The sequence below is a fragment of the Perca fluviatilis genome, chromosome 14 (genome assembly GCF_010015445.1).
Source record: "Perca fluviatilis chromosome 14, GENO_Pfluv_1.0, whole genome shotgun sequence".
Classification (NCBI taxonomy): Eukaryota; Metazoa; Chordata; class Actinopteri; order Perciformes; family Percidae; genus Perca; species Perca fluviatilis.
In genome coordinates, this window is record NC_053125.1 from 7,339,767 (window position 1) to 7,363,679 (window position 23,913).

At 40.0% G+C, this 23,913-nt stretch overlaps 1 protein-coding gene across 8 annotated transcripts in view; it reads right to left on the bottom strand.

Moving 5' to 3' along the window:
- The window catches only part of nrxn2b (neurexin 2b), a 669,808-nt gene that overhangs the window by 614,496 nt on the left and 31,399 nt on the right, over nt 1–23,913 (bottom strand). For all 8 annotated transcript variants that reach the window (XM_039821634.1, XM_039821632.1, XM_039821630.1 and 5 more), the window contains exon 2: nt 1,759–1,779. In XM_039821634.1, the coding sequence (XP_039677568.1) occupies nt 1,759–1,779 (21 nt within the window). The remainder of the gene's footprint in view (nt 1–1,758; nt 1,780–23,913) is intronic.

Sequence of the window (23,913 nt, forward strand, 5' to 3'; positions counted from 1 at the left end):
AACACCCTAGGTTGCATTTTAGGCGAGCGTTACGCTCCAACAAGAACCTGGTGAAATATTAACCTAAGTCTGTCACATCATATGGATATAACTATAAAGATACAATTTGCCTGTTCCCAGCATTAGCACAACACTTTGCGATGGTTATCTTGTTAACCTGTGACGATATATGCTAAATTTAACGTCTCTTTAACATTAGCAAGTGACAGACCTACATACATACACAAATAGGCATAGCGCATGCGTTACGTTGCACATTATGGCCTAGGGCAGGGGACATGCAGCTCGTCATACGTTTCCCCAATGTATATGCAGCAATAAAAGAAAATAGAAATACATGAATGAATTTAGATTTAAAAAGCAATAACTGCGACTGAATAGTGGATCATCTCCAGACAGTTTTAGTGTTATTACTATTTTAATTTGTTCCTTATTTGCTGTATTGTTTTGTCTATATGCATGTGAAAACTCAATAAACATGTAAGTTACAAAAAAAAGGCAATAATTGCATGAAAACAGGTTGCTGACGAGTCTCGACACTCAAGTGAGAGTCAAGTCTGAAGTCTTTTGGGTCGAGTCGCAAGTCAAGTCTGAAGTCAGCTGTTTGTGCGACTTAAGTGTGACTCGAGTCTGAGTCTCAGACTCAAGTCCCCATCCCTGACACACACGCACGCACGCGTTACAGGAGGCTTGCGTTTCTCATGTTGGAACAAAAAGTCTACAACTGCACACTTACTACATCGCAAGCACAAACCATTATTCAAATAAGGTTCACTGGGTTAGCTGATAACAATGAAATGACTGTATGACATGTGCTTTTATATTACAAATATGTCCAACGATAAACAACTCATGCTTGGTATAAAGATTGAGAAATAAATGCAGTATTCAAGTTCAGTTTTAAAGAAAACCTGTAGCAAGAAGGTGTTTGTCATAGTGATTTCCCCTGCTGGTTCAGGCCATGTGATAGGTAATCCATCACCTAAAACTCAGCTAGGAGGAAATGCAACTCCAAAACATGCACCAATACCAGACACCTGTTCACTACTCAACACAAAGATTCAAAACAGAATTTTGTCTTATCTGAGAGTCGGATGTTAATGACAAACCTACTCAGTCAACCAGTGAACCTCTCCCTAAACACTGCAAAGTGGAGACCGATAACAGCCTGCAGACAGACAAGCCAAGGCTGATCCATCCCTAAAGCCTGCTACATCCAGCACTGGTTCAGTGCCTGGCCCTAGAGCTAATGAGGCCACTCGGGGGCCCTTACAGGCAGCATTCGTTCACCTTTGCTGGAGATAGAAGGGAGGAAAACAGGAAGACAGTATCTCAAAAATCACCATGTCTTTTGTTAACTTTTACAAAACTATGTTAACTAGTAAACAAACTCAAGATTGCCAAGCTGTCTCGAAGTTTTTTTTTTTGGAGTCCATGGATATATTCCTATGTGAAATATACAACCATATGCTTATGTCTACAGAGATAAACCGCAGTAAAACAAAACAAAATAAAAAAAAGACAAGATAAAATAAACAAGAGATAAAACAGGGATTATTTTTGGTTGCACAGGCACTTTTGTCTTGATTGGAAACTGTAATTTAGGCCCCCTGGACGTCACTTATAACCGCAGTCCAAACTGACAATGCCCCTCCCCAGAGGGAGGGCATACAGTATTAACAAGCAGCCAGCATCAGCATCCATGACAGCATTAAGGAAAGCCATCAGAGGGCCCGTGAAGTAAAGCATCAGTCTTACCTTCGGCAGCATACTCTTCAGCTTCAGGGAGGGTCCAAAGGGAATGCATGAAAGAGAGAGAGAGAGAAAAGACACAAAGAGCAGACTCATTAGATGTTACTTACTTTACTTCTCTTTAAATAAATGTCTTCTTATATTTTCTTCAAACTAAATCTTTACAAGATAAAATCTAAATAAAGACTGCCGAAGAGGCTTACGATATGACGGCAAAACAAAATTAAGTCCGCTCCCTGGAATATCTGATTCAATTCTTTTTTTATCTGGCGACTCTCTTGAAAGCTAGCAAATGGTCAAATAATTTCACAAACACTATATTATTATCTTTAATAAATGTCTAATGGAGAAGTGGAGAACCCTTAGCATACTGTAACCAAACTACCTCACATAGGGAACAGGAGGCTTCAGTCAAAGAGGATCCCCAACTGAGAGACACCGACTCACACACACACTTTGCTCTGGCTTAATGATACAGTGAGTTGGAGTATTAGAGTTCAGGCTACAGCAGGACGCTTTAATCACAAAAGCTACCCTACAGCTGCAGAGGCCAATCTGTAATGCTGGAAAATACAATTACAGCCGCCGGCCACTCTAAACCCCATGTTGGAAGATGAGGCCATACACAAAAATGTAAAACAGCCTCTAGCTTGGCATGGCGTCCAGGTGGAGAGCTTGGCATTTTGATCTGGTATTGTGGCTGCTGGGTCTAGGTCTTCATGGGCCACTAGTGGATTAAGTTGTAGTATGGTCAATAACATTCGAAAGGGACTCTACTCTGTGCTGGTTCAATGTGTTAATGGAGTACAGCACTTCAGTCGGAGCATTAACAGCTGCAGGCATTTTGTGCAACAGCAGCATACAATTTATGGAAAACTATGAGGTCAAGTGAAGTGAAAAATATTCCACATTTTTGAGCTAAAAGGACAAATCTATTTATTAATCTATTTATATATATATATATATATATATATATATATATATAGATTAATAAATAGATTAATAAATATATATATATATATATATATATATAATCCATATAAGTCCAATGTGTTGGGAAGCCAACATAGTAACAGCTTTTAGCATTAAGATTTGATGATAAGAGCAGCCGCCATTTATAAATCTGAAACGCACCATTGGGGGCCAAATGTGGCTGAAAAGTAAGCACGTCAACCAGATTTCCCATAACGCACCAGCACAGTTCTTGAAAAGGAATTCTCTTGATTGAATGTACCAGTTCATGAGAGGAATGGACCCAATCATATCTCGGCTTATGAATTCCTTACTATTGTTGAGCTTGTTTGAGTTTAAATAATGGTGTAACTGAAACCACAGGGTTAATAAAATAATGACTTTAGGGGATAGAACATTCCTATTTTGCTCCTCTGTAGTCCCGCTCCACATGGAGCTAGGACACCAATCATACAACAGCAACCCTCAAGAACATTTAACCAGGACATCAGGACTTCTTCAGTTGAAGGACGGTCCCACTATGTACCTCTGGTGCCTGAACTGAGTTCAATGAGACAAGGTGACTATCACAAGTATACAGTAACATAAAAGTATAAAGATGAAACCTCTCCTTAAGTGTAGATTGTTTCGATGCATTTAAACCAGCAGAAAAGGATACCAGTAGACTGATTGAAAGGCATTTATGAATGACAGAGCATTTTCCAAGCTTAAGCATGGGAATCGTGTTTGTCTGATGTGTGTAGTGGCTGTTTATACAATCACTGGCCATGACTCTGCCTTTCCTCCCGTCTCATCTCAGATCATAGTCCATCATCCTTTTTCATTTTGCTCCCTCATATCTTCCCTTTCTCCCTCCCAAGCTGAAGCAAAGCATGCTGAATATACAGCATAGGTGGTTGTTTATATCATCACCGGCCACGAGTACCTTTCGCCTCCACTCATCTCTCAACATTGGTCCTAATCCTATCTTTCTTTGAAGTCCCTGTGTCTGTTAAAACTCAGCTTCATATAGTCAATCAGAGAGGAAAACTGCTTCTGTTCAGACATGGAGAGAACATTGCTTATCTCTTGAGAACACTACGAATCATTTGTCAATAGGCCCTGCGCACACAGGTAATGGTGGGCACCACTAATTGTTAAATCTATACCATGTCAAGGTCTACTCTTACTTGACAGATATTCCTCCTGAGCAAGCATTGTTTCACACTGGGAATAGTTGTGAAATCTAGCCTCAGGAAAGAAACACAATTTCAGTCAGACAGTCTTAGTGGGATATACTCCATCCATCTAAGCTTGTCCCTTTTATCCCATTGATAGTTTCCAGTAGTCTTTGCTAGCCATTACTCTTATCCCATAGCCGTTTTCCATTAGGGTGTACCCCACATAGCCTCAGGCTTTAATCTCCACTGGAATCCTAGTCTTTTCAACGTACTTTGTGATTCATATGGGAATGTGGACAACATATTCAGAGGAAAACACTCAGATGTATGATGTGTGATTCCCCAGCAAAAATGGGGCACTAGGATAGAAAGAGGAATACAAATTCTTTATTCTAACATTTTCCTCCCAACCAAAGGCTAAAAGGGCTCTAAAAAGCTAAAATGCAGAAATACCCAACATTAAAATTGACAGCCAGTCGAATGTGACATTTCTTTAATATCTCTGAATTAGTGTGCAATACCTCCAGCAAAAAAAGTAAAATCAATCAAAGAGGATATAAAAGAGAGCAGAAATCAAACTTGGGCTGCAATAAAAAATAGATAAAATAAATACCAAAGTCAAATTCAGATGGAAGCAGTGGAGATGCGGGATTTCTTCACCAATGAATCCCTGAGGCTTTGGAGGCAAATGAGACTTTTCAGACCTAATCCTAACCAAGCTAACTAAAGGATTTACCGAGGGGGGAAAGCATGCCTCCGTTGAAAAACAACCTCCTCTCCATCGCTTTCCTCCCATTTCTTTGCACACCAAGGTAGCCACAGAATTAACTGTTGCTTGGATACAAAAAGAGCATGAATTGGCGTAAAGTAATATTGCAAATATTTCAAGGAACATTACCAGTTCTAAATATGCATAAAAGTTATACCATAATTATAGTATCAACAGCAAGCTTAAAAAGTACTTAGGAACTATATTAAAAAAAAAATATATATATATATATATATATATATATAGTGCAGGCCAAAAGTTTGGACACACCTTCTCATTCAATGCGTTTCCTTTTTATTACTATTTACATTGTAGATTCTCACTGAAGGCATCAAAACTATGAATGAACACATATGGAATGTGTTCACCCTTTGCTTTTTTTTATTAATAAGGGAAAAAATTCCACTAATTAACCCTGACAAAGCACACCTGTGAAGGGAAAACCATTTCAGGTGACTACCTCATGAAGCTCATTGAGAGAACACCAAGGGTTTGCAGAGTTATCAAAAAAAGCAAAGGGTGGCTACTTTGAGGAATCTAAAATATAAGACATGTTTTCAGTTATTTCACACTTTTTTGTTAAGTACATAATTCCATGTGTTCATTCATAGTTTTGATGCCTTCAGTGAGAATCTACAATGTAAATAGTCATGAAAATTAAGAAACACATTGAATGAGGTGTGTCCAAACTTTTGGCCTGTACGGGTTTGTGTGTGTGTGTGTGTGTGTGTGTGTGTGTGTGTGTGTATATATATATATGAACAATATGAGAAATTGTTACACTTATAACTACCAATAAACTACTCTCAAAGCCATTCTGTCAATAAATATATATTCAGTCGGTTAATAAGAGATGTGGCCTTAAAGAATCCACCAATGTGCATCCTAAAAAAATCTATTGCAATTGTTGACTTCTTTTGTAAATGAATCATCTGTAATTCTCGGAATCATTTTCTCATTATAGATAAAGGGCTAAAGCACAGCAGCAAGTCGTCACAGAGGGAGTTCAAGCTCAACATCACAGGCAGCAATAAAGGGACTGCATCTCTCCCTCGCACTTACACTCAGCTGAAGAAGCCCTTGCAAATCACACACACATCTAGTCACCCACACGCTCCAACACAAAATCGTTTCATCTAGCTACAAACTGTGAAATACACTTTATGGTGTAGTTGTATAAATTTACTTTGATAGTAGATGTGGTGCTGTTAATTGGTTATAATGTAAATACCTAGTAACTGTACCGGTATCTGTTCTATAGTAGTCTCACACTGCCAGACCTTAACAGCGCTGTGTCAGCGATGGAGTATGGTATGGCTACACCGCCCATCTATTCTGGGATAGAGGGAAACACTCTGGCTTGTTTGTATCTCCTTAAACCAATCACAACCATCCTGAATTGGAGATAGCGAGAGGGGAGGGACATGCGGCACGTGAGAGACGCGCCGGACGTCAGGCTTTATCCCAGCAATGTACATACGTTGAGTCAGAGTAATTGTATAGTGAAGATATGAATAAAACACCAGTTTAGTACTGTATATACGTATCGTTGCGTATGTATATAAACTAAAATGCTAAAATGGCATCCGGATGACAGTCAATGTCAATTTTGAATTCAAAATGTTTTTTTTTTTAAGAAAAAAAACCAAACATTTTAGCCACAGTGAAATATTTGCTAAGCATATACACCCAGTGTTTCCTCTATGTTAATTTGACCATGGCGGCCCCCCAACGGCAACATTTCTGCCCCCCACTGCTAAAAAAAACAAGTCCTAAAGGAAACACTGTATACACCTGTTGATTTTTGTCCATGAAGTGGTTCGCTTGGCTACTGTTTCCATCTGTTTTCAGGCTGCAGTTTACCCATCCTATATTTTGTAGCTTGAATGTGGCATAAGGCAAATAAGTCACCAGAGTGCATATTGGAGCAGCACCGAGTACAACATTTTCTTTGAAGCCACACAGGTTAGCACTAACCAAACAATGCTGGATTCTAGTAAAAGTGGGCGGTTTTAGCTTTTAGGCAACAAAGAGGCCCCACTGTGCTGTGAACAATACTGGCTCTAATGCTTTCTTTGGTATACCTCGCATGTATACAATTCTGCATAATAAAGCACATTATTTTAAATGTCTGTGTATTGCTTTGGAGTCCGCTTTTTATTCCAAACTTCAAATGCAGACCATTATCTTTACATGGCCCCCGTCTTGTGAGTCACTCTAGTTGCACTGGAAATACTTTGAAAGTCTGTTATTTTGGCCAGCAGAGTGTCCCTCAGGAAACTGAGATTTCAAAAGGGCAAGAGGGAAGAGGAAAAGCCCTTTCCATCCAAGGCTATTTGACATGACTTCAGAGAGGCACAGAGGAAAAGAAATGACAGCATTAGTAAATAAAAGAGACAAGTAAGTAGAGAGAAGACACACACACACACACACACACACACACACACACACACACACACACACACACACACACACACACTTCCTATTTATATTCAAATCAGAGGGAAGCTTTGTCCTGAACTTTCTCTGACTGACAAATTAATCCACAAGTCATGGCCTTTGCAGATTTCACACCAAATCTTGACAGCAAAACACAAAACTTCCACCCGACAAATGCGCAAACAAAGTTGAGGCTTTCTAATCCTGATAAAGAAAAAATAAATGAAACATATTGACTGATTTATCTAGCAACAACACAACATAAAGAATTCCCCGTTTAATACAGGTTGTCAGGAAGTTAAAAAGAGAACTGGGGTCAAATGGAAAGGATTAGAGCGATGCAACCTTAAACAGATGTGTAGGTTTTTTTCTTGTTTCCATCTCTGGGGTTTTTAAAATGTCCTGTATTAAAGCAATATTTGGAAATATGGTTTACTGTATACCCCATGAGCCAAGGAAGAAGTGATTAGTTTTTGGTGCAGATCAAGAGGTGTGTAAAGGATTTGTTAACACAGCGTGATAGGGCATGAACTTGACTGTCTATCACTACGTTTCTTGGTACAGATCAAATCTACAATTTTTAAACATTTTCTAATTTGTAATACAGTATACCGTACATTCAGAAGGCTGCTCAGCCTAGGCAAATTTGGGTGCTTTCTAGACACATTTCATTTAGAAACAATCATGCACATCTAGGGCTGGGATAAAATACTCCGATCCTATGAGTATTGAAAAAATTTTCATCTTTTGATGTCAAATTTCGGTTCCAAAAGCGTATGAGCGCAAGTTTATCTGTCCTCTCTGTATATTGACAGAGAGCGGAGCTCCGACACACACCGGCACACACACACGCGGCATACACGCCACACACACACGCGGCACACAATAATACACACGCTACAGACACACACACACGCATACGCGAGACACGACACACCACGCCGCGTAACGCACACACACGCGCGACACGCGGCACACACACACACACACACACACACACACACACACACACACACACACACACACACACAGGTGCGGACGAAGTAAACTCGAGCAAACTACGTCGCCTCTGCAATTTTGTCACAGTGAGTCACGGTGATGCCGATAAAGTGGTTGCAAGTGTGGTTACAGTTTTTTGAAAACTTCAAGCAGACAGCGTTCGCTGCGATAGGATATTAATGGCGAGCCGAAAGTGTGAGACAAGCAGGCACAACAGTGGTGACTGACTGACAGGCTGAGGTTGTAAGGCAAGGCAGCTTTATTTCTACAGCACCTTTCAGCAACAAGGCAATTCAGTTCCATTCCTTTGCACTTCAGTTAGTTCTCCATTAGTTCAGACAACAGGGCAGTCACCAAGTGTATTGTTAAAGGTCATGTGTCATTATGCAGTTTGCACTAAAAAGTCTTTGTTGTTTACATTCCTTTGCATTTTAGTTAGTTCAATATTAGCCTGTACACATTTGTTTATTTATTTATGATTTAGAATATGTTCATGTTGTGGCAAAAAGGTTTCTCTTTTTTTGTTAATTTTTAAAGTTGGGATTGACTGGTGCACCCCTATCCAAAAGCACAACCAGTTTTATTACTGTTATTGTTACTCTGAGTTACCAGAATTTTTTTATTTTGATAACTGTTGGTACACAATTAAGGTGGAAAGTTATGTGTTTAATGTATTTTTGTTGACGTTGAAATGGATTTTAAAACATATGGTATGGAAAAAAGGTAGCGTTAAGGAACCGGCATCGAAACTGAGGTATCGAAGTTGGCACCGGATCGAAAAAGATTTTGAACGATGCCCAGCCCTATGCACATCTGTAGCATATCTGTACTTTCAGACTTAACAAACCTCACACAGTGCTGACTCATAAAGCAAAAGCAGGTATCAGAGGGAGGTCGGGGAGAGGTAATAACTTGAGAAATGAATGGGGGGGGCACCTCTTGTGCCAATGTCATCACACCGCTGAGAGTTAAAGTTAGAGGACGGGGTTAAAGATAATGGTTGAAATATTTCAGGGCCCTCGCGCAAGGTTCAACAAGGACAAGGTCAGACAGAAATAAACAAAGATAAAGAGAGACTGGAAGAAATTGTAAGGTAAAATATAGACTCAAAGTGGATATAAAAAAAAAAAACTTCCTTTGCAGTGGGCAAGATTAGATATTAAAGTACTATTTTTATTTAAAATTGAGTCTGGGTGGTTCATTAATTTAAGTACAAGCTAATAATGAAGCCGGTTTTGAGGAGCGTGAGCTGTAAAACAGCATAGCATTTTAGCACACTATTTTAGTCTTCTTAGCTACAGCAACAGCAATGATGGGTTTCAGCAGGGGAGAGCAAAACAGAACTGATTTCAACAGTTCAAATGAGACATAGGCTAATTAAGCAAGAGATTATCACTTGCCTAATAGGAGCTGACTGGGCAGAGTGAGGGGCGAGGAGAGGAAAAAAATAAAGGAAGACAATTTGTTGATGCTCAAAACGATATGGGCTTGGGAGCTATCAGACACATGAGCTTATACAACCCAATCTGGTCGGCGAAGAGCGGCAATAAAAAGGGTTTGAAAGGTCAAACCAAGCTTGAATTGCTCTTCCATTTAACAAAGGCAACCTAAATATAAGAACGCCACCTTACAAACTTTATCGCAACAGCCATGTTCCAATCAAGTTTGAAACATGACTGGTATTAACTTGATCATTTCCATTCCAGTTCCTCCAGTGGGTGATTGACAGGAAGGAAGTGTAAAATAATCAGTGTTGGGGAAGTTACTTTTAAAAAGTAGTGTTTGCTTGTTACTCATCACTTCTTAAAAAAGTAATCTATTACTTTACTAAGTTACCCCCTATGGAAAGTAACTTATGTTACTCGTTACTTGTACGTTACTTTTAAAAGCAGGCGTCTCTGGCAGAGACTGAAGTTAATTAAACTAAAACTATCTTTGACCATAAAGCCAATCTCTGGTTTATCAGTGAAGTGTCTGAACTCCACTGCAGATTCTCGACTCACAGAGTGACCGCTGTTTCATTATGAACGAGTCCAGTGCGGGTTGAATGCACATCAGCAGGTCATCGGCGGCACACAGTGTTAGTGTATGTAATGTCTGCATCGACTTGTAGCGGTCGCGCAGCCAAGATGGTCCGTGCATTGTCGTAGACACATGCAGCCTCTTTTCAGGAAATCCTTTCGTGTCTGTGCAACAGACACAGCGGTCCGCTGCGTGTAGCCTATGTATGAGCCCATCTCCACCGCATCCATCTGTGAGGTTGTCAGCTTTGCGTCTGCCTGGCATGCTCTGTTTGTAAGACGGCCGATTTAACCGCCAGTCCTCAGCGATGTGGTGGCATGTGTCACGTAGCTCCCCGCTCAGAGCGCCGTCGAGCAAAACGCCACAAAGCTTAAAACGCTCTCAAAAGTTAGCGTTGGCTGCAGCATTGCTCTGCTACCAGCCTCTGTCACGTACCGCGTGGAGCGTGTGAGCGCGCGGCGCAGCTGAGAAGGCAGCGTCGCTGTCAAATCTATTCCTGGGAAAAGTAACGTGGCGCCAATAAAGGAACTACGTTTTGTTACCAAATTTTCAGTAGTAGCGCGTTACACTGCTTTTTACCTGAAAAAGTAGTTACGTTACTGTAACACGTTACAAAGTAATGCATTACAGTAACACACAACACTGAAAATAATACAGCACTAATACGAAAACAACTCAACTGAGGCACACTGAAATATAAAAAAAAAGAAAAAGAAACTTTGACTGAATCAAATGAATGCCTCATGTTTGCTGTAATGGATTATCTGGCTCTGTCTATCTTTAAATCTGTGGAACTAGTTTTTATTTTTTTTACAATATACAAGGACGGATAGTGATAGTGATTATGCTTCACAGATGAAATGCATCGCACCTGTGTGGCATAAAGAGCTTTAAAACACTATTAAAACGCTAACCTCATTATACAACATAAACATTTTAAATCGGGAAAAAAAGGAAGGTGCTTGATAATCCACATATTTCCTGTGCGTGTATGTGTGCAGCCAGCGGATGAGTGTATCTTTCACCAATCAAGCGTTGGCCTGGCTTGGCTGCCTTCCTGTCTATTAGGGCCCTCCGGCCTAGCGGACTTAATGACATTTGATTTTCAACTCGGCTCATTTTTCACTACATTTAACCTTGATTTTAAATTCCATTGAAGTTTGTATTAGCATCATTCACGTGTCACCGCAATTAAATTTGAAAGTAATGACTGGTGCTGAGTTAACTAACATATTCATTTATGAGCAGAAAAGAAGCTCTTTCATGTTTCTATTGAAGATTGGCAACGGCAGAGGAGCTATGTTTGAAAGGGACGTCATCTATTTGTTACAACGGCATTACTGATTCAAAAGAGCAATGGGTTGTCGGGGTAACAACTTAAAAGGGAAAACCACACATTTTAAATCATTATTCAAAGCATTCCAGGTCAAATTGTGTGATACGTTTTAGTGAACACAATCTGCCTGGTGTAGTTCTACATTAGTTAGTGATTTCAAACGTTTTCCAAAATGCCTTTCGACAGCCCCCAAGACAATGCTGCAGATTGTGTGTGTGTGTGTGTGTGTGTGTGTGTGTGTGTGTGTGTGTGTGTGTGTGTGTGTGTGTGTGTGTGTGTGTGTGTGTGTGTGTGTGTGTGTGTGTGTGTGGTAACAACAAGCAACACCTGAGCATATTAAGATTCATCCAGTGAAGAAAAAGTGAACACTGCACCACATCATCCAAGCAAAACATGTATTGTGGCTGCCTGGCATTCTGGTCTATTAAGGCTGCTGTCAGTGGGGTATTTCTGCCTCTTCTACACTACAATGACTTTCTCCCTGTATGACTGCTCAGCACTGATGTAAAATGGCAGCTCAAGTAAGTTCTAGCAAGCCCTTGCTCTTTGATTATAAGGGGCTGAAACCAAAACCTGACATTTACTGGTGGTGTTTCAGATAGCTGAGGTTTTTTTTCTGCAATTAAATTGTACTCTAGCTATGCTCGAAGTATCTCAACTTGGCATCATGTCGTCTGTATTTGGACAGTTATCCGTGGAAATGAGACTAATGCATGACCAAACAGCAGGTAGGCACGCTGTATGCTAAGGGGGCTTCTAGTTTGAACACACTAGGTAATCTAAAACCTTTCAGGAGTGCATTTGTTTAAAAATAATAACTATACTGCCAAACCAAATTAAAGGTGACATTTGTGCTCCCTGAACATAGACTATTTCCTCTACATCTAGACATATCTGACTTTTTATTAGAATTTGAAATGATTTCTTGCTAATCCCTGTTCAAGGTGACCTAAAGAGATTTGTTTCCATTGGTCCTGAAATCTCTGACTATGATCATGAACTCACCAAATGACATGAAGAGATCATGTTTCTTTGTCCCCCGCTGTCAAATCCTCTGTCAGATTATTTCTTCCAATAAATAAAAAGCTAAAGTTTGTAGATTATTATACACAAACATGCAAGGTAGCTTTCGGATTAACGGAGAGCCTGTTTTTGTGCTTTTAATCTACAGGATGTTATATTCTTTACTGTCATTTCATACTGAATATGTGGTGTGTTTACTGCAGTGGCTCTGTGTGTTGAACAAGAACAAACAAGAGTGCTGTTCATGTACTACAATACATGTGGAGATTTAATATACTGAACCAATTATCTACATCCACTATTCATTCAAATGTGCACATTGCTTATTACACATGATGAAAAATGATCTAAAATGTGAAGGCCTGAGAGTGAACAGGTATCAATCAAGCTATTTGTGCAAACAAATCAATCGGTGAGCCGTCAAGCAACTGCTATGAAGTACAGAAGTGAGTCTCAATCAAACAGAGGCGGTTTGCTCATACAGGGAGTTACAACAGGCCTGTAATAAAGCCACAGCATTTACAAGACGGGCAACTATTGACTGAAATACTGGTCTAAAAGGAGAAACTGAGACATGGGATGGCATCATTGGCTGTTCAAGACAGCCTGCCAGCATAATCTCTGTGAAGTCACTGCCTATTTGATGCCCCTTTCTGAGACATCAGTGGTGATTAGACATCAACTGTAAGTGTGGCTGCCACACTTTAGAGATTTTTACTTTCTTAAGTTTAATTCATGCTCTCAGTCTGTATGACTGGTGTAAAGAAAAAGCCAAACGACTCATTTGCTGTCAAAGCATTGCAGTGACATGTCACCCTCTGGGCTCAGCATCTCAAGTCTCTATCCCTATGGCAAAGACACACTGCAAAGTCATTTCTATGTGTAGCTCTAAAAACAGAGCATAGAGCTAGTGGTCGAGATGTGGCTCCCACCGGTGTTCCCAGTGCTAAAAATACATATACGTACGATGCTGTGAGGGGATTTGGATAACGGGGTGTACCAAGATGACACATATAGTTAGTTTCAATCAGCAACGGTAGATCCACCTCATTGATGTCACTAACTGTTAGCTGGCAGCCAGTCAGTTCCCTCCGTCAGCCCAACAACTGTGAGCAAAGACACATCAACACACATTAAGTGACATGTTTGCTGCTCCATTTCTCTACCAGACCCCTTACTGAGGGAGCGGACGCCTCTTGCCGCTCCCATCATGTGCTCTTTTTTTTTTTTCATCTAATGATGAGTCATGTTTAATTCAACTATGCTGATTATTAATAAATAAAAAGGTCTCTATGAATCACTTGAGACATGGTGCAAAGAAAGTTTTAAGTGTCACTGTACATAATGCAAAACAGAATATTTTATCAATCTGTCACTCTGCATTAAAACCCTGTTTAAAAAAATGTAGTGATATAGAACTTGCATTTATCATAGGATATTTTGTGTATTGTTGCTGCAGAAAGGTCAAGAGAGGAATAGTGCGGGGTGGGAGGAGGTGGTCTGACAGCTCATCGATGATAGCAGCACATTAGTATCGACACCAAGAACTCACTGGGAAAGGAAATCTTATCTTTGCAAAGCTAGGAAGACAGGGGAGATGGGAGTGAGGGGGGAGATAATGGGAAAAGAGAGGAGAGGGAGACTGAGGGAGGGGAGTACAGATGGGGGGAAGAGATATGAGATGTAAGAAAACTTGGCAGAGAGCTTATCTCTTATGTGGAATAAGAAGCAGGATGAGACTGAGGAGTGTTGTTTAAGGGTGGGGGCACTAAAAGGAAATCTACACAATTTGATGAAACATCAAGCCATGCAAAAAAACACTTTGAAACTCTGGCTACATTTTCTGGTGCATTGTAAATTACTTTCCTGGGTCATTTAGTTGTTTGATGGTATAACTGGTGGGGTGTGTAATTTGCCCAATGTGGACAACAGACATGGACAACTGATGTCCACACAGCTACTATGGAGTTTCAAGCCACCACTGGGAGGTTTTTCCTTTTTCTTTTTTTTACTTTGACTGCGGTAACTAAAAAGCACTTGTGTTTGCCATTAGACCCATTGCTTCTTCATCGCAAAAAAGTATCTGCTCTCACCCATCCATGGCCTTGCATTTGTTTCTAAGAGAGACAGTAGAAGGGCATAGTGGCGTGTCGGAAAAACATCTGTGAGTGCAATGTACAGTTTAAGATGCTAATAATATGGTCAATCTTCTTACCAGTGGCCTCATTTTCTTATTTGTCTTACAGAGACAGAGACAATTTTAGAAAAAGGCTGTGTGCCACATCTTTAAAAAAGTCATAGTAACTACTTAAATAGAATATTTAAGCAGTTACTATGCCTTTTGACTATGACTTAATTATACATTTTTAAATGATTTATTGTATGTGGCTTGCTACATATTCTCCCCTCACTAATGATAGTTATTTTCTCCACTTTTATGTACACATAAAAGCCAATGCTGGATTGCAGTAAATCAAGGTTAATTTTAATGTTAATGTATGTGGGGCTGGGCAACAGTGTCAGAAATTAAGAGGAGCAAAGGGCAAAGAAATGCCCCCAAAACACTCAGAATGCCCATACAAAAAGCAATAGAGGGGCCCAAAAAAATTATATTTACCAGTTTAGGCCAAATATCAGTATCCTACATTTAGCCATTGTTTAATTTTCATTCAATTCATTTAATTTCCATCTCTATCACACACACACACACACACACACACACACACACACACACACACACACAAAACAGCACAGTTTATTTACTCATGTTGGCACAAGGTTGTGCTTATTGTATGCATTTCAATTTGAGCTAATTTTACATAAAAGTGCCCCCAAATTATGTACAGTAAATGCCCCGGCCGCGGTTTAGGTGCGTGTGACGGCCGCGACTGTTGGCCATTTGGTGGGCTGTTTTTTTTAAAGTGACTGCCCTTTTCCAAATAGTTTTCATTGACGGCTTCTCAGATGGTTCTGTGTAACAAACCAACTAGCACATCATGTTAGGCAAAAGTTGCCACCTAAATATATTTTTTTAATTTCCTACGCTGTTGGGCGATATGTTTGAAGTCAAGGTCACAAATAATTTTTCAAATGAAATATATAGATGTATAACAATATCACAAATGAATAAAGAAATGTATGTTCTGTGCACCCCAAGTAGGTCTTTGTGTTCCACGGTTATGTGGCACATCAAACAAAACTCTTCAAATGCAATTAAAATGCATTTTCTTATTTCCTAATTACATGTTTCTTAGAATCTCAGTATTCTTGTGCAACATGTCTTGGTGCTTGCAGAAACATTAAAGATGGAATGGCAGTTGAATTGAAAAACAGCCAGATGATTGAGAAAAAGAGACACTGACATTTTGCCAGAAACTGTTTCCGTCTCATCTCTTCTCAAAGTCGTCTATGTGCGCTACAGGAAACAGTAAGTTCTTTGAGTTGGCGAACTAACACTGGAAGTAGCTCTTTAGTAGTGCTGCTTTGCATTTTAAATCTATATTAGCAGTCAGAAATCTTTTGTAAAAAGACATTGAAAGCATGGAGTATGATCATACAGTCTGAATACCAGTCTCAGGACATGTCGGGAATGACTGCTAGAGACAATCTGAAAAGAAAAACATGCACAATAGTGCCTGGAAGACCAACAGCATCCGAGAATGAAGGGGGATGAGCAGAACAAACAAGCCGAGAACAAAAAAAATAGAGGGATAATAAAAAGGAAGAACACTGGAGTTTGGGGGAGGGGGGGGTGACAAATCTCTTAATCTCTCTCCCACTCTGGCTATGTTTGTTTTGTGCTGGTTTTGGCCACAAGTTGTCCGTCGATCCCCTCGTAAATTGCCTGTGTCGATCAAGCCTTACAAGCTTCCACACGCTCCCTGAGTTCCTGTTAAAATGGTCACGCCAATAAAAGCCCATTCACTTGTAATGAATTGAGAGAGAAGCTAAAGACTAAAGGGGCTGATTTAGTGACAATTGTTGATGATCCTCGATTGAGTTAGGATTGAGCTAGCCAGCCTCTCCATCCCTACAACATGGCTGGTATTGTTGGGGATTTCTAAAAGGAAAAAAAAGGCTTCCAATTCCCATTACTTCTCATCCGTCTCTGAAATAGACTTCTAGACAATGTACATTGTGAACGGAAAACACCTCACCCTTGAGACACTGTAACTAAATCATTGGGCGTACGGCATGCTCAGAGCCGTGCATTGTGTTGAGCTTCGCCATGCGCCTGAAGAACAAAGCCACTACAGACTTAACAAAACACAGGATGTCAAACTAGGGGTGGAACGGTTCACAAAATCCACGGTTCAGTTCATATCGCGGTTTTTGGGTCACTGTTTTTGGTTCAGTTTGGTAGCGTTTTAGTACATTGCCAATTTCAACAGGATTTTAATTTTATTTGGTAAAATAAGTTAACCTTTTGCCTTAACAAAATTCTGCCTGAGAACATAAACACTTCTTCATTGTCAAAACAAAGTAAAGCATAAGCTCAACCAGCACTAGACTTTTTTTTTAATATATTACATATATTTGTTTTTCCACTGGAAATTAAAAGTGCAGTTTTTTGAATACAATGACAAGAATATGGTTGGATTTTTTTTTAATCAAAAGAAAAAGGACCACTGTGTTATTAAAAAAATCAAACGCATTAGGAGCAACATAACCTTCGTAAATGCGTCTTTATATTCAGAGTACTGCCGCTAGCATAAGCCACATGTGTTGCAATTAATCTTCCATTTTTTTTCCGTCATTGTAACACTTAATCCCCAATGTTCTCATACAGCAGACCGAGACTGACTGACAGCTGACCTCTGAACCTCATCCGTGCCAACTGCAGTTTCACTACGGAGTGAACAGTGGCCCCCAATAACTTTATCTGACGTTTTTTTGTTTGTGGCTGAAATCTTAGAGGCTAAAATAAACCCCACGTGCCCCAAACTGTGACTAGTGGACCAAACTATTCAGATTTTTTACTTGAACCGTTGCATCCCTAACGTCAACGGATGTCAACTGCTTAATTAATACAACAAGAAGTTACAATTTTAGTGACAGCAGTTCGGTCAGGATCCTCCAATAACTGGCAATTTCCACCGGTTGCTCCAGAACGGCGGCGGAGTCATTAGGTTTCCATTAAAGTCAATGTGTGTATTTTCACTGACTGCCGAACAGCTGCGCTGCAACTGCGTCCCAGCTCCGGCAGTCCTCAGCCCTCCGGAGCAGACACGCAGAGCTTCTATTTTTGCCGGACGCCGGAGACACCGTGCTCACGGCGGATCATATTTCCCTGCACTACACCTTGAAAACACAGCACAGTTGTTTCCCCTCTACTCCTCTGGATGGAAACTAACTGTTTTTGTGGTTCTATTCTACGTGAATTTGTGAGATCTCGTGGGTCCTCGTGACTTCAGCTGTCGGTCATGGCCGCAGCCGTTCCGCAACAAACCCGGACCTGGTGGGTATTGACGGACGGCGGAGCACGGAGCCGTTCCACAGCCGTGCCGTTCCACAACCAGTGGAAATTAGGAGTAAGTGTGTGCATAGATAAAGAGCCTTGGCTTAATCCTTATATTTCTGATAACTGCCCTGTGAAGGCACCACAAATATCCAAGTACCACAGATGGTAAAAAAATAAAAAAAGACAGAAATGAAAAAAGAAATCGCCACGGTAGGGTAATGGCAGTCAAATCCTGCGGGTTTTCATTGGGAGTGAACTGCTGATGCTGTAATCTCCAGGTAAGCTGTTGTAGTGCTCGCATCCCTGCTCTTCACTCTCTGTGACATGCTTAAACATTGTGCATGGGACTCTTTCAACCCCGAAACCCTCCACCCCCAGAGCCGATTACAGCTGTGAGGTCAAGAAAAGCTAATGTGACTTTGTCTGGAACTGCCCGGTGTGGCCCCAAGGCCCCTGGATTACATGCACAAAGGGATTCTAAAATACAAAAGTATACAGTGCAAGAATTAAATACAAAAGCAGCCAGAAGGGTAAACAATTGTTATTTGTTTCCAAAAGCTTAAGAAAGAGTAAAACCTTGTCAACACAGGTGAGCAGGAATTGTGGTTTTATTTCTTTCTGTATCAACAGAGGAGTATTGATTTGTTTCCTCTACAGCTTTGAAAGATGAGTTGTTATGTGCACAACAATGTGCTGTAGAGAATACGATCATTTTTCTCTGGCCTGGGAGAATTTTTTGTACTCTACAGCAGCCAACAAACAAAGAAAAAAATGATTTATTATAAAATGTTATGCACAGTGCTTTGCTAAAGGTCTCCAGTATGACTGACAGCCACCTGAAAGCCTGTGATACAGCATATAGAACAGAGTGGAAAGCCGTTTTTTTATAAAAAAAAAATATATATATATATATAAAAATTGTATTTCATAATATGTATATTTTTGGATAATACGCCATTTTCCTTTCTCATTAAATTAATTCACACACCATGCATTGATCTTAGGGCTGCACAATTAATCGAATTTTAATCACGATCACGATTTTGGCTTCCCACGATCAAATTTGCGTGATCGAGCGATATTTAAAATGCGTCATTCCGTTCATAGAACAGTTTTTGCAAAGCCAATCTAGCGCTCCATAAACCACTGTCTGATCACATGTCTCCATGAGCCAATCAGAGCTGTTCCCTGCCTGCACCGCGCAGCTTAGTTTCTAGATGTAGACAGTCACAGAGGACGGAGTACACGTGAGGAATATTCCACAACAAGGTAGCAGTCGGTCATCATAAGCCGGTCACGATGTTTACCAGTTTACCAGTAAACGCAAACGTTTTTTCCCCGGCTGTGTTGTTTTTCAGACAACAGCAGTGACCGGGTGCTAGTTTGTGTCTTTAAGCTCATAGCTTTAGCAGCAGACTGTTGGACGTCCCGCTGTTGGAATCCTACAGTAAAATACAGACGCAACTACACTGTTTAGCAGTCAGCATTTTAGCCATGTTTAATCCAGTTACTACTGTGGCTAACGGTAGGCTAACGTTAGCTGCTGTGTAACGTATTATTAGTGTTTACTAGCGTGACATTCAGCGATGTTTATGTTGCCTCTAACGTGGGTTTCGAAGCATCAAGAAGTAAACACGTAATTAATGGCAGTGTAATGAGCCACAGAAATCGTGTGGCTATTTCGGTCTGGTAGATACCAGGCACCACATGCGCACGTAACGTACAGAAAATGGCGTTGCCTGTATCTTTTACGCGCAAACATGCATGTGTGGAAAGCGGTCGCACAACACCTGAAATGGCATACTCCTTCACAGTATCCTTCAATAAAGGAGGAATGTAGCCGCAATATGGATGTATTAGTAGGAATGTAGCACAATATGGATGTAAAAGCAGTTATAATTATATAATTATGTGACAATAAAATTTGTTTTGGCTAAAATCAACAAATAATCGTGATAATTAATCGTGATCTCAATATTGATCAAAATAATCGTGATTATCATTTTGGCCATAATCGTGCAGCCCTAATTGATCTATTCGTTCATCAAAGCCATTTCTACTTTCTATTCTTGCCTTGCAGAGTTATGGGTGTTGACCATCTGGTCACCGCATGGGATCGAGCCTCTGAAGGCTGCATCAATGCACATGCACAAAGAGAAGTAAGTATAGGGAGAGACTCCGACACACAGAACTGACTCAGGTACTGTATTGCAAGTCACAAAGTCGTATTGGTTTCCTGGAAAGTTCTTGTATTGTTTTTTTCCCCCCTTTAAAATAGCAGAAAAGCTAAATTTGTGCATGATGAAAATATCCTGCAACCTGAAGTAATACTGAAGGCTTCTTTGAACACATTTAAGGAAAAAATATACTTTATAATGAAGCATGTGTTTTATATATTTATTATCGTATTTGTTTTATACGTGTTTTATACCTGCTGCAGAAGTCAAATGAATTTACATAATGGACAACAATAAAACAACCATGTCACTTTCATGTCACACTTAAAGCACATTTGAGTCCATTATAAATGCCCTCAGCTTAAATAAACCCACCTTCCGCCACAAACAATAAAGTCAAATTACATGAGCTACTGTTGAAAGATCAAATACAGGAAGTGTAAGTACTCATGATTAAAGTTCTGAAAGTACAGTATTTCTTTTGTTGTTCACCTCCAAAAGAGAGATGTGAAAGATGTTGGCAAAAGGGTGAAAATGGAATGCTGAGCTTTCAAGTAGCATCATCTTTAGGAGCCGTGTCTTTGTCAGTTAGAGAGACAGAGAAAAAAAAAATCATAAAAGTGTTGAGAGTGCAAAAAAAAAAAATAAATAAATAAATAAAAGTACCAGCTCACCAAATTTGAACGCACCCAAAAATAAAAATATATATATAAAATAAACATGCCACTGTCAAAACGATTGCCTCACAGTTTCAACACCTAGTCAAGCGTCTTTCCAGGTGCCAATGTCTGTCAAACTCACTGCTCTTCCATAAAGGCTGCTGTTGTGAAAATATTTATATTGAAAGTAAACAGTGGAGGGAATATCTGAAGTTATTCTGGAAAGTAGTTGGTAGCCTGGGGCATCCTGACGCTTTCCTTCCTTCAAGGTGTATGCCAGTAAATCAACACTCAGAGTGTATGTCTGTATGTACCGTACATGTGGGTATGTGAGTGTGTGTCGGCCCACATTATCTCAATGCCGGTTCAAGTAGGTTTCACTGCACACCATCGGAAACCCCTTACAGACATGAGATTTCACGTGGGAATCTGAAAATAGACCGATCCATTTCAGAGAAGTATGTCGCAGCAGGAGTTTGTTCAACCGTCGAGATCAAGCGGTCTGGTAAAAAGGCGGTTGTCTTGTACTGTATGGAGATAATCAGGGCTGCCACCGGTCGGGAACTCAAACGGCCTGTACAGCCACGGTGAAGCTTGTGAAGAATGCTCTCCAAGATGTAAAATGATGACTCTTACTCTTTCATCAGAAGAAGAAAAAATAAAAGAAAATGCACGTGTCAAAAGAGATATGGCCATTTTCATTAAACCCATAACTTTTGCGATGAGGTGTAAATTATATCTAATCTTGATCATACCATAATAAAATGAAAAAAAATGAAAAGAGTGCATACATGTCTTAATTTGAAATAGGACCATTTGTATTAATAATGTTTTATTTGCAATCTAATTGCATACAGAAATGCTGTGCATGCCTTAGAATCTGACATTTTAAAACATGGATTAAAAAAATATGAGCCAGTAATGGGATGATTTAAACATGGCTATATCTTAAAGCTGCTTGCCGATAGATAAAGTGGCATGCATTCATTCTGAATGTATTAGATTTGCAGTACTACTGTAGCTTACACTGAAATCTGATTCTCAATTCCAACATTTTATTACGTTGATGACCTTTGCAGCACATAATGCATCTGAATAGATCCATGAGACAGAAAACCACTCGAGCTCATTGGAATGTTTCAGATGAGTCGAGTGATGTAAACAGTCAAACTGACAACCCACAAGTCAAGGTTGTGTACTTTGTGGTGATGCATCACATTCAGGCTTCAAATGATTCTGGTCAACCGAACAATTCTGAAAACATCAGCAGAAGGCGGAGTGAAAATCCGTTTGTTAGGTTTTCATGTGCAGGACTTTCCTTATGGTCAAACCAGCACATCCAAGCATGTTCATGAAATATCTCACAGAATGATTAAGCAGATAATCTCTCTTTGGTGCCCGCTTGTCTACAAGACCCAAATATTTCCTAATCCATATGACAGCTTATGTACATTCTTTTAATAATTTTGGAAAATGTATGTACACATTAGGGATTAACGATTACCGTTAAACCACGGTAAAAATGTTGATAACAACGTTTTCATTGAAAATATTATTATCATGGTGGATTACCACGGTGTGGAAACCACGCGTTCCCAGCTTCATCCGAGTCTCCTGAAGTTGCCGCGCGGGCGCACTGTGTAGCCTACGGTGCGTTTCTTGAAGTTGGAATCACGGCGGAAGGCGGAGATGACAGCGCTCAGGACATTTATCAGCCTTGTAAAAAAGGCTTGCTCTCTCTCCTGAGAGGATTGACCAATCAGTGACGAGAGTCATCGCTTTGATCTTCTGCCAGTCACTAGCGCTCAGGCAGGAGAACGGGACAGAACAGCAGATGTAAACAGACTTTTTTTCTTGACGTGATGTACGTGTAGCCCAGAACGTAAGTTAAAACTATTCTGTAGCTTGCTAAACAGTCATGGGTTTAACTGCCTCGTTATCTGTGTAAACATTAAAGCTACCTTAATTCATATTCCAATAAGTGTTCTGCTACGATGCAGATAAGTTCAGCCCGTGTTACGACATAACATTTATTTGGAGTGAGAGAGATATATTATCGCCTTGATGATATTGCTGTTGCTGTGTTTCTTATTGCACAGCTGATAGATGTGCAGATTGTTTATTATTACTTGTGCTGATATTCAGGTTGTGTTAGGGCAATTTGCTAGCAACGTGTAACGCCAGTAAACACACTAACGCTGTGGAGCCACGTGCTTGGCTATTAAAAGGTGTATTACACCGTTTGCTCCGTTATGGATATGTGTGCTGTCACAGACGTGGCTTATTCTCAGATTTGTGTTACAGAGCAATACGTTACATTTATGTTAATTATTACAGAGAAATGAACGTAATTCTTAGTATTGTTTCTTGTTATATGCTGGAGGCTATAACATTTAGTTTTGGTAAATAATGTTTATAGTAAGTCAGATGCTGATTAATGTGTATTATTATTTGTTTATATTTCAGAACCACATCCAACATCACATGTAACGTCAAATACAACTTCATAGTTAACTTCATGTTGGAGTTGTAAATAAATCTTCCTGGATCTCTGGTCCAAGTTCTTACCAGACACCCTACAGCGGGCCAGTGTATCAGCAGCCAGTTTTCAATAGTTTTTACAAGCCTGTTGCCTATATTTTTGTAATATGATAAACACTGTTACACTTTTTGAAACTATTTCAACATATTGAACACACTTTAAAAAATGCCGCGATAATACCGAAAACCGTGATCATTTTTGGTCACTATAACCGTGAGGTAACATTTTCATACCGTTACATCCCTAGTATACATATAACTACAGAAACTAGACAAGTTTCCACATACTGAATCGGCTGCTTAAGCAAACCCATGCTACTTGTTCACCTTCAAGTCTTTTTCAAAAGACCAACCGATTCATGAGTCTACCCCCCAACCGGAGACAACCCTCAACGTCTTTAGACAACGTGCACTGGATCTGAGAATTGGATGTTGTGACATTATCTTAAAGCACATATAGTTCTGTGAAAAGGTCAGGGTCTGTATGAGTCCAGAGACTCATGGATTCAGAGGCTCGGTGAGAAAGTGGAAAGGCAGAGAAGAAGAGCGAGGGCATCTGCTTTGACCTAGACAGGGAATAAACAAACAAACAGCCTGCCAGGC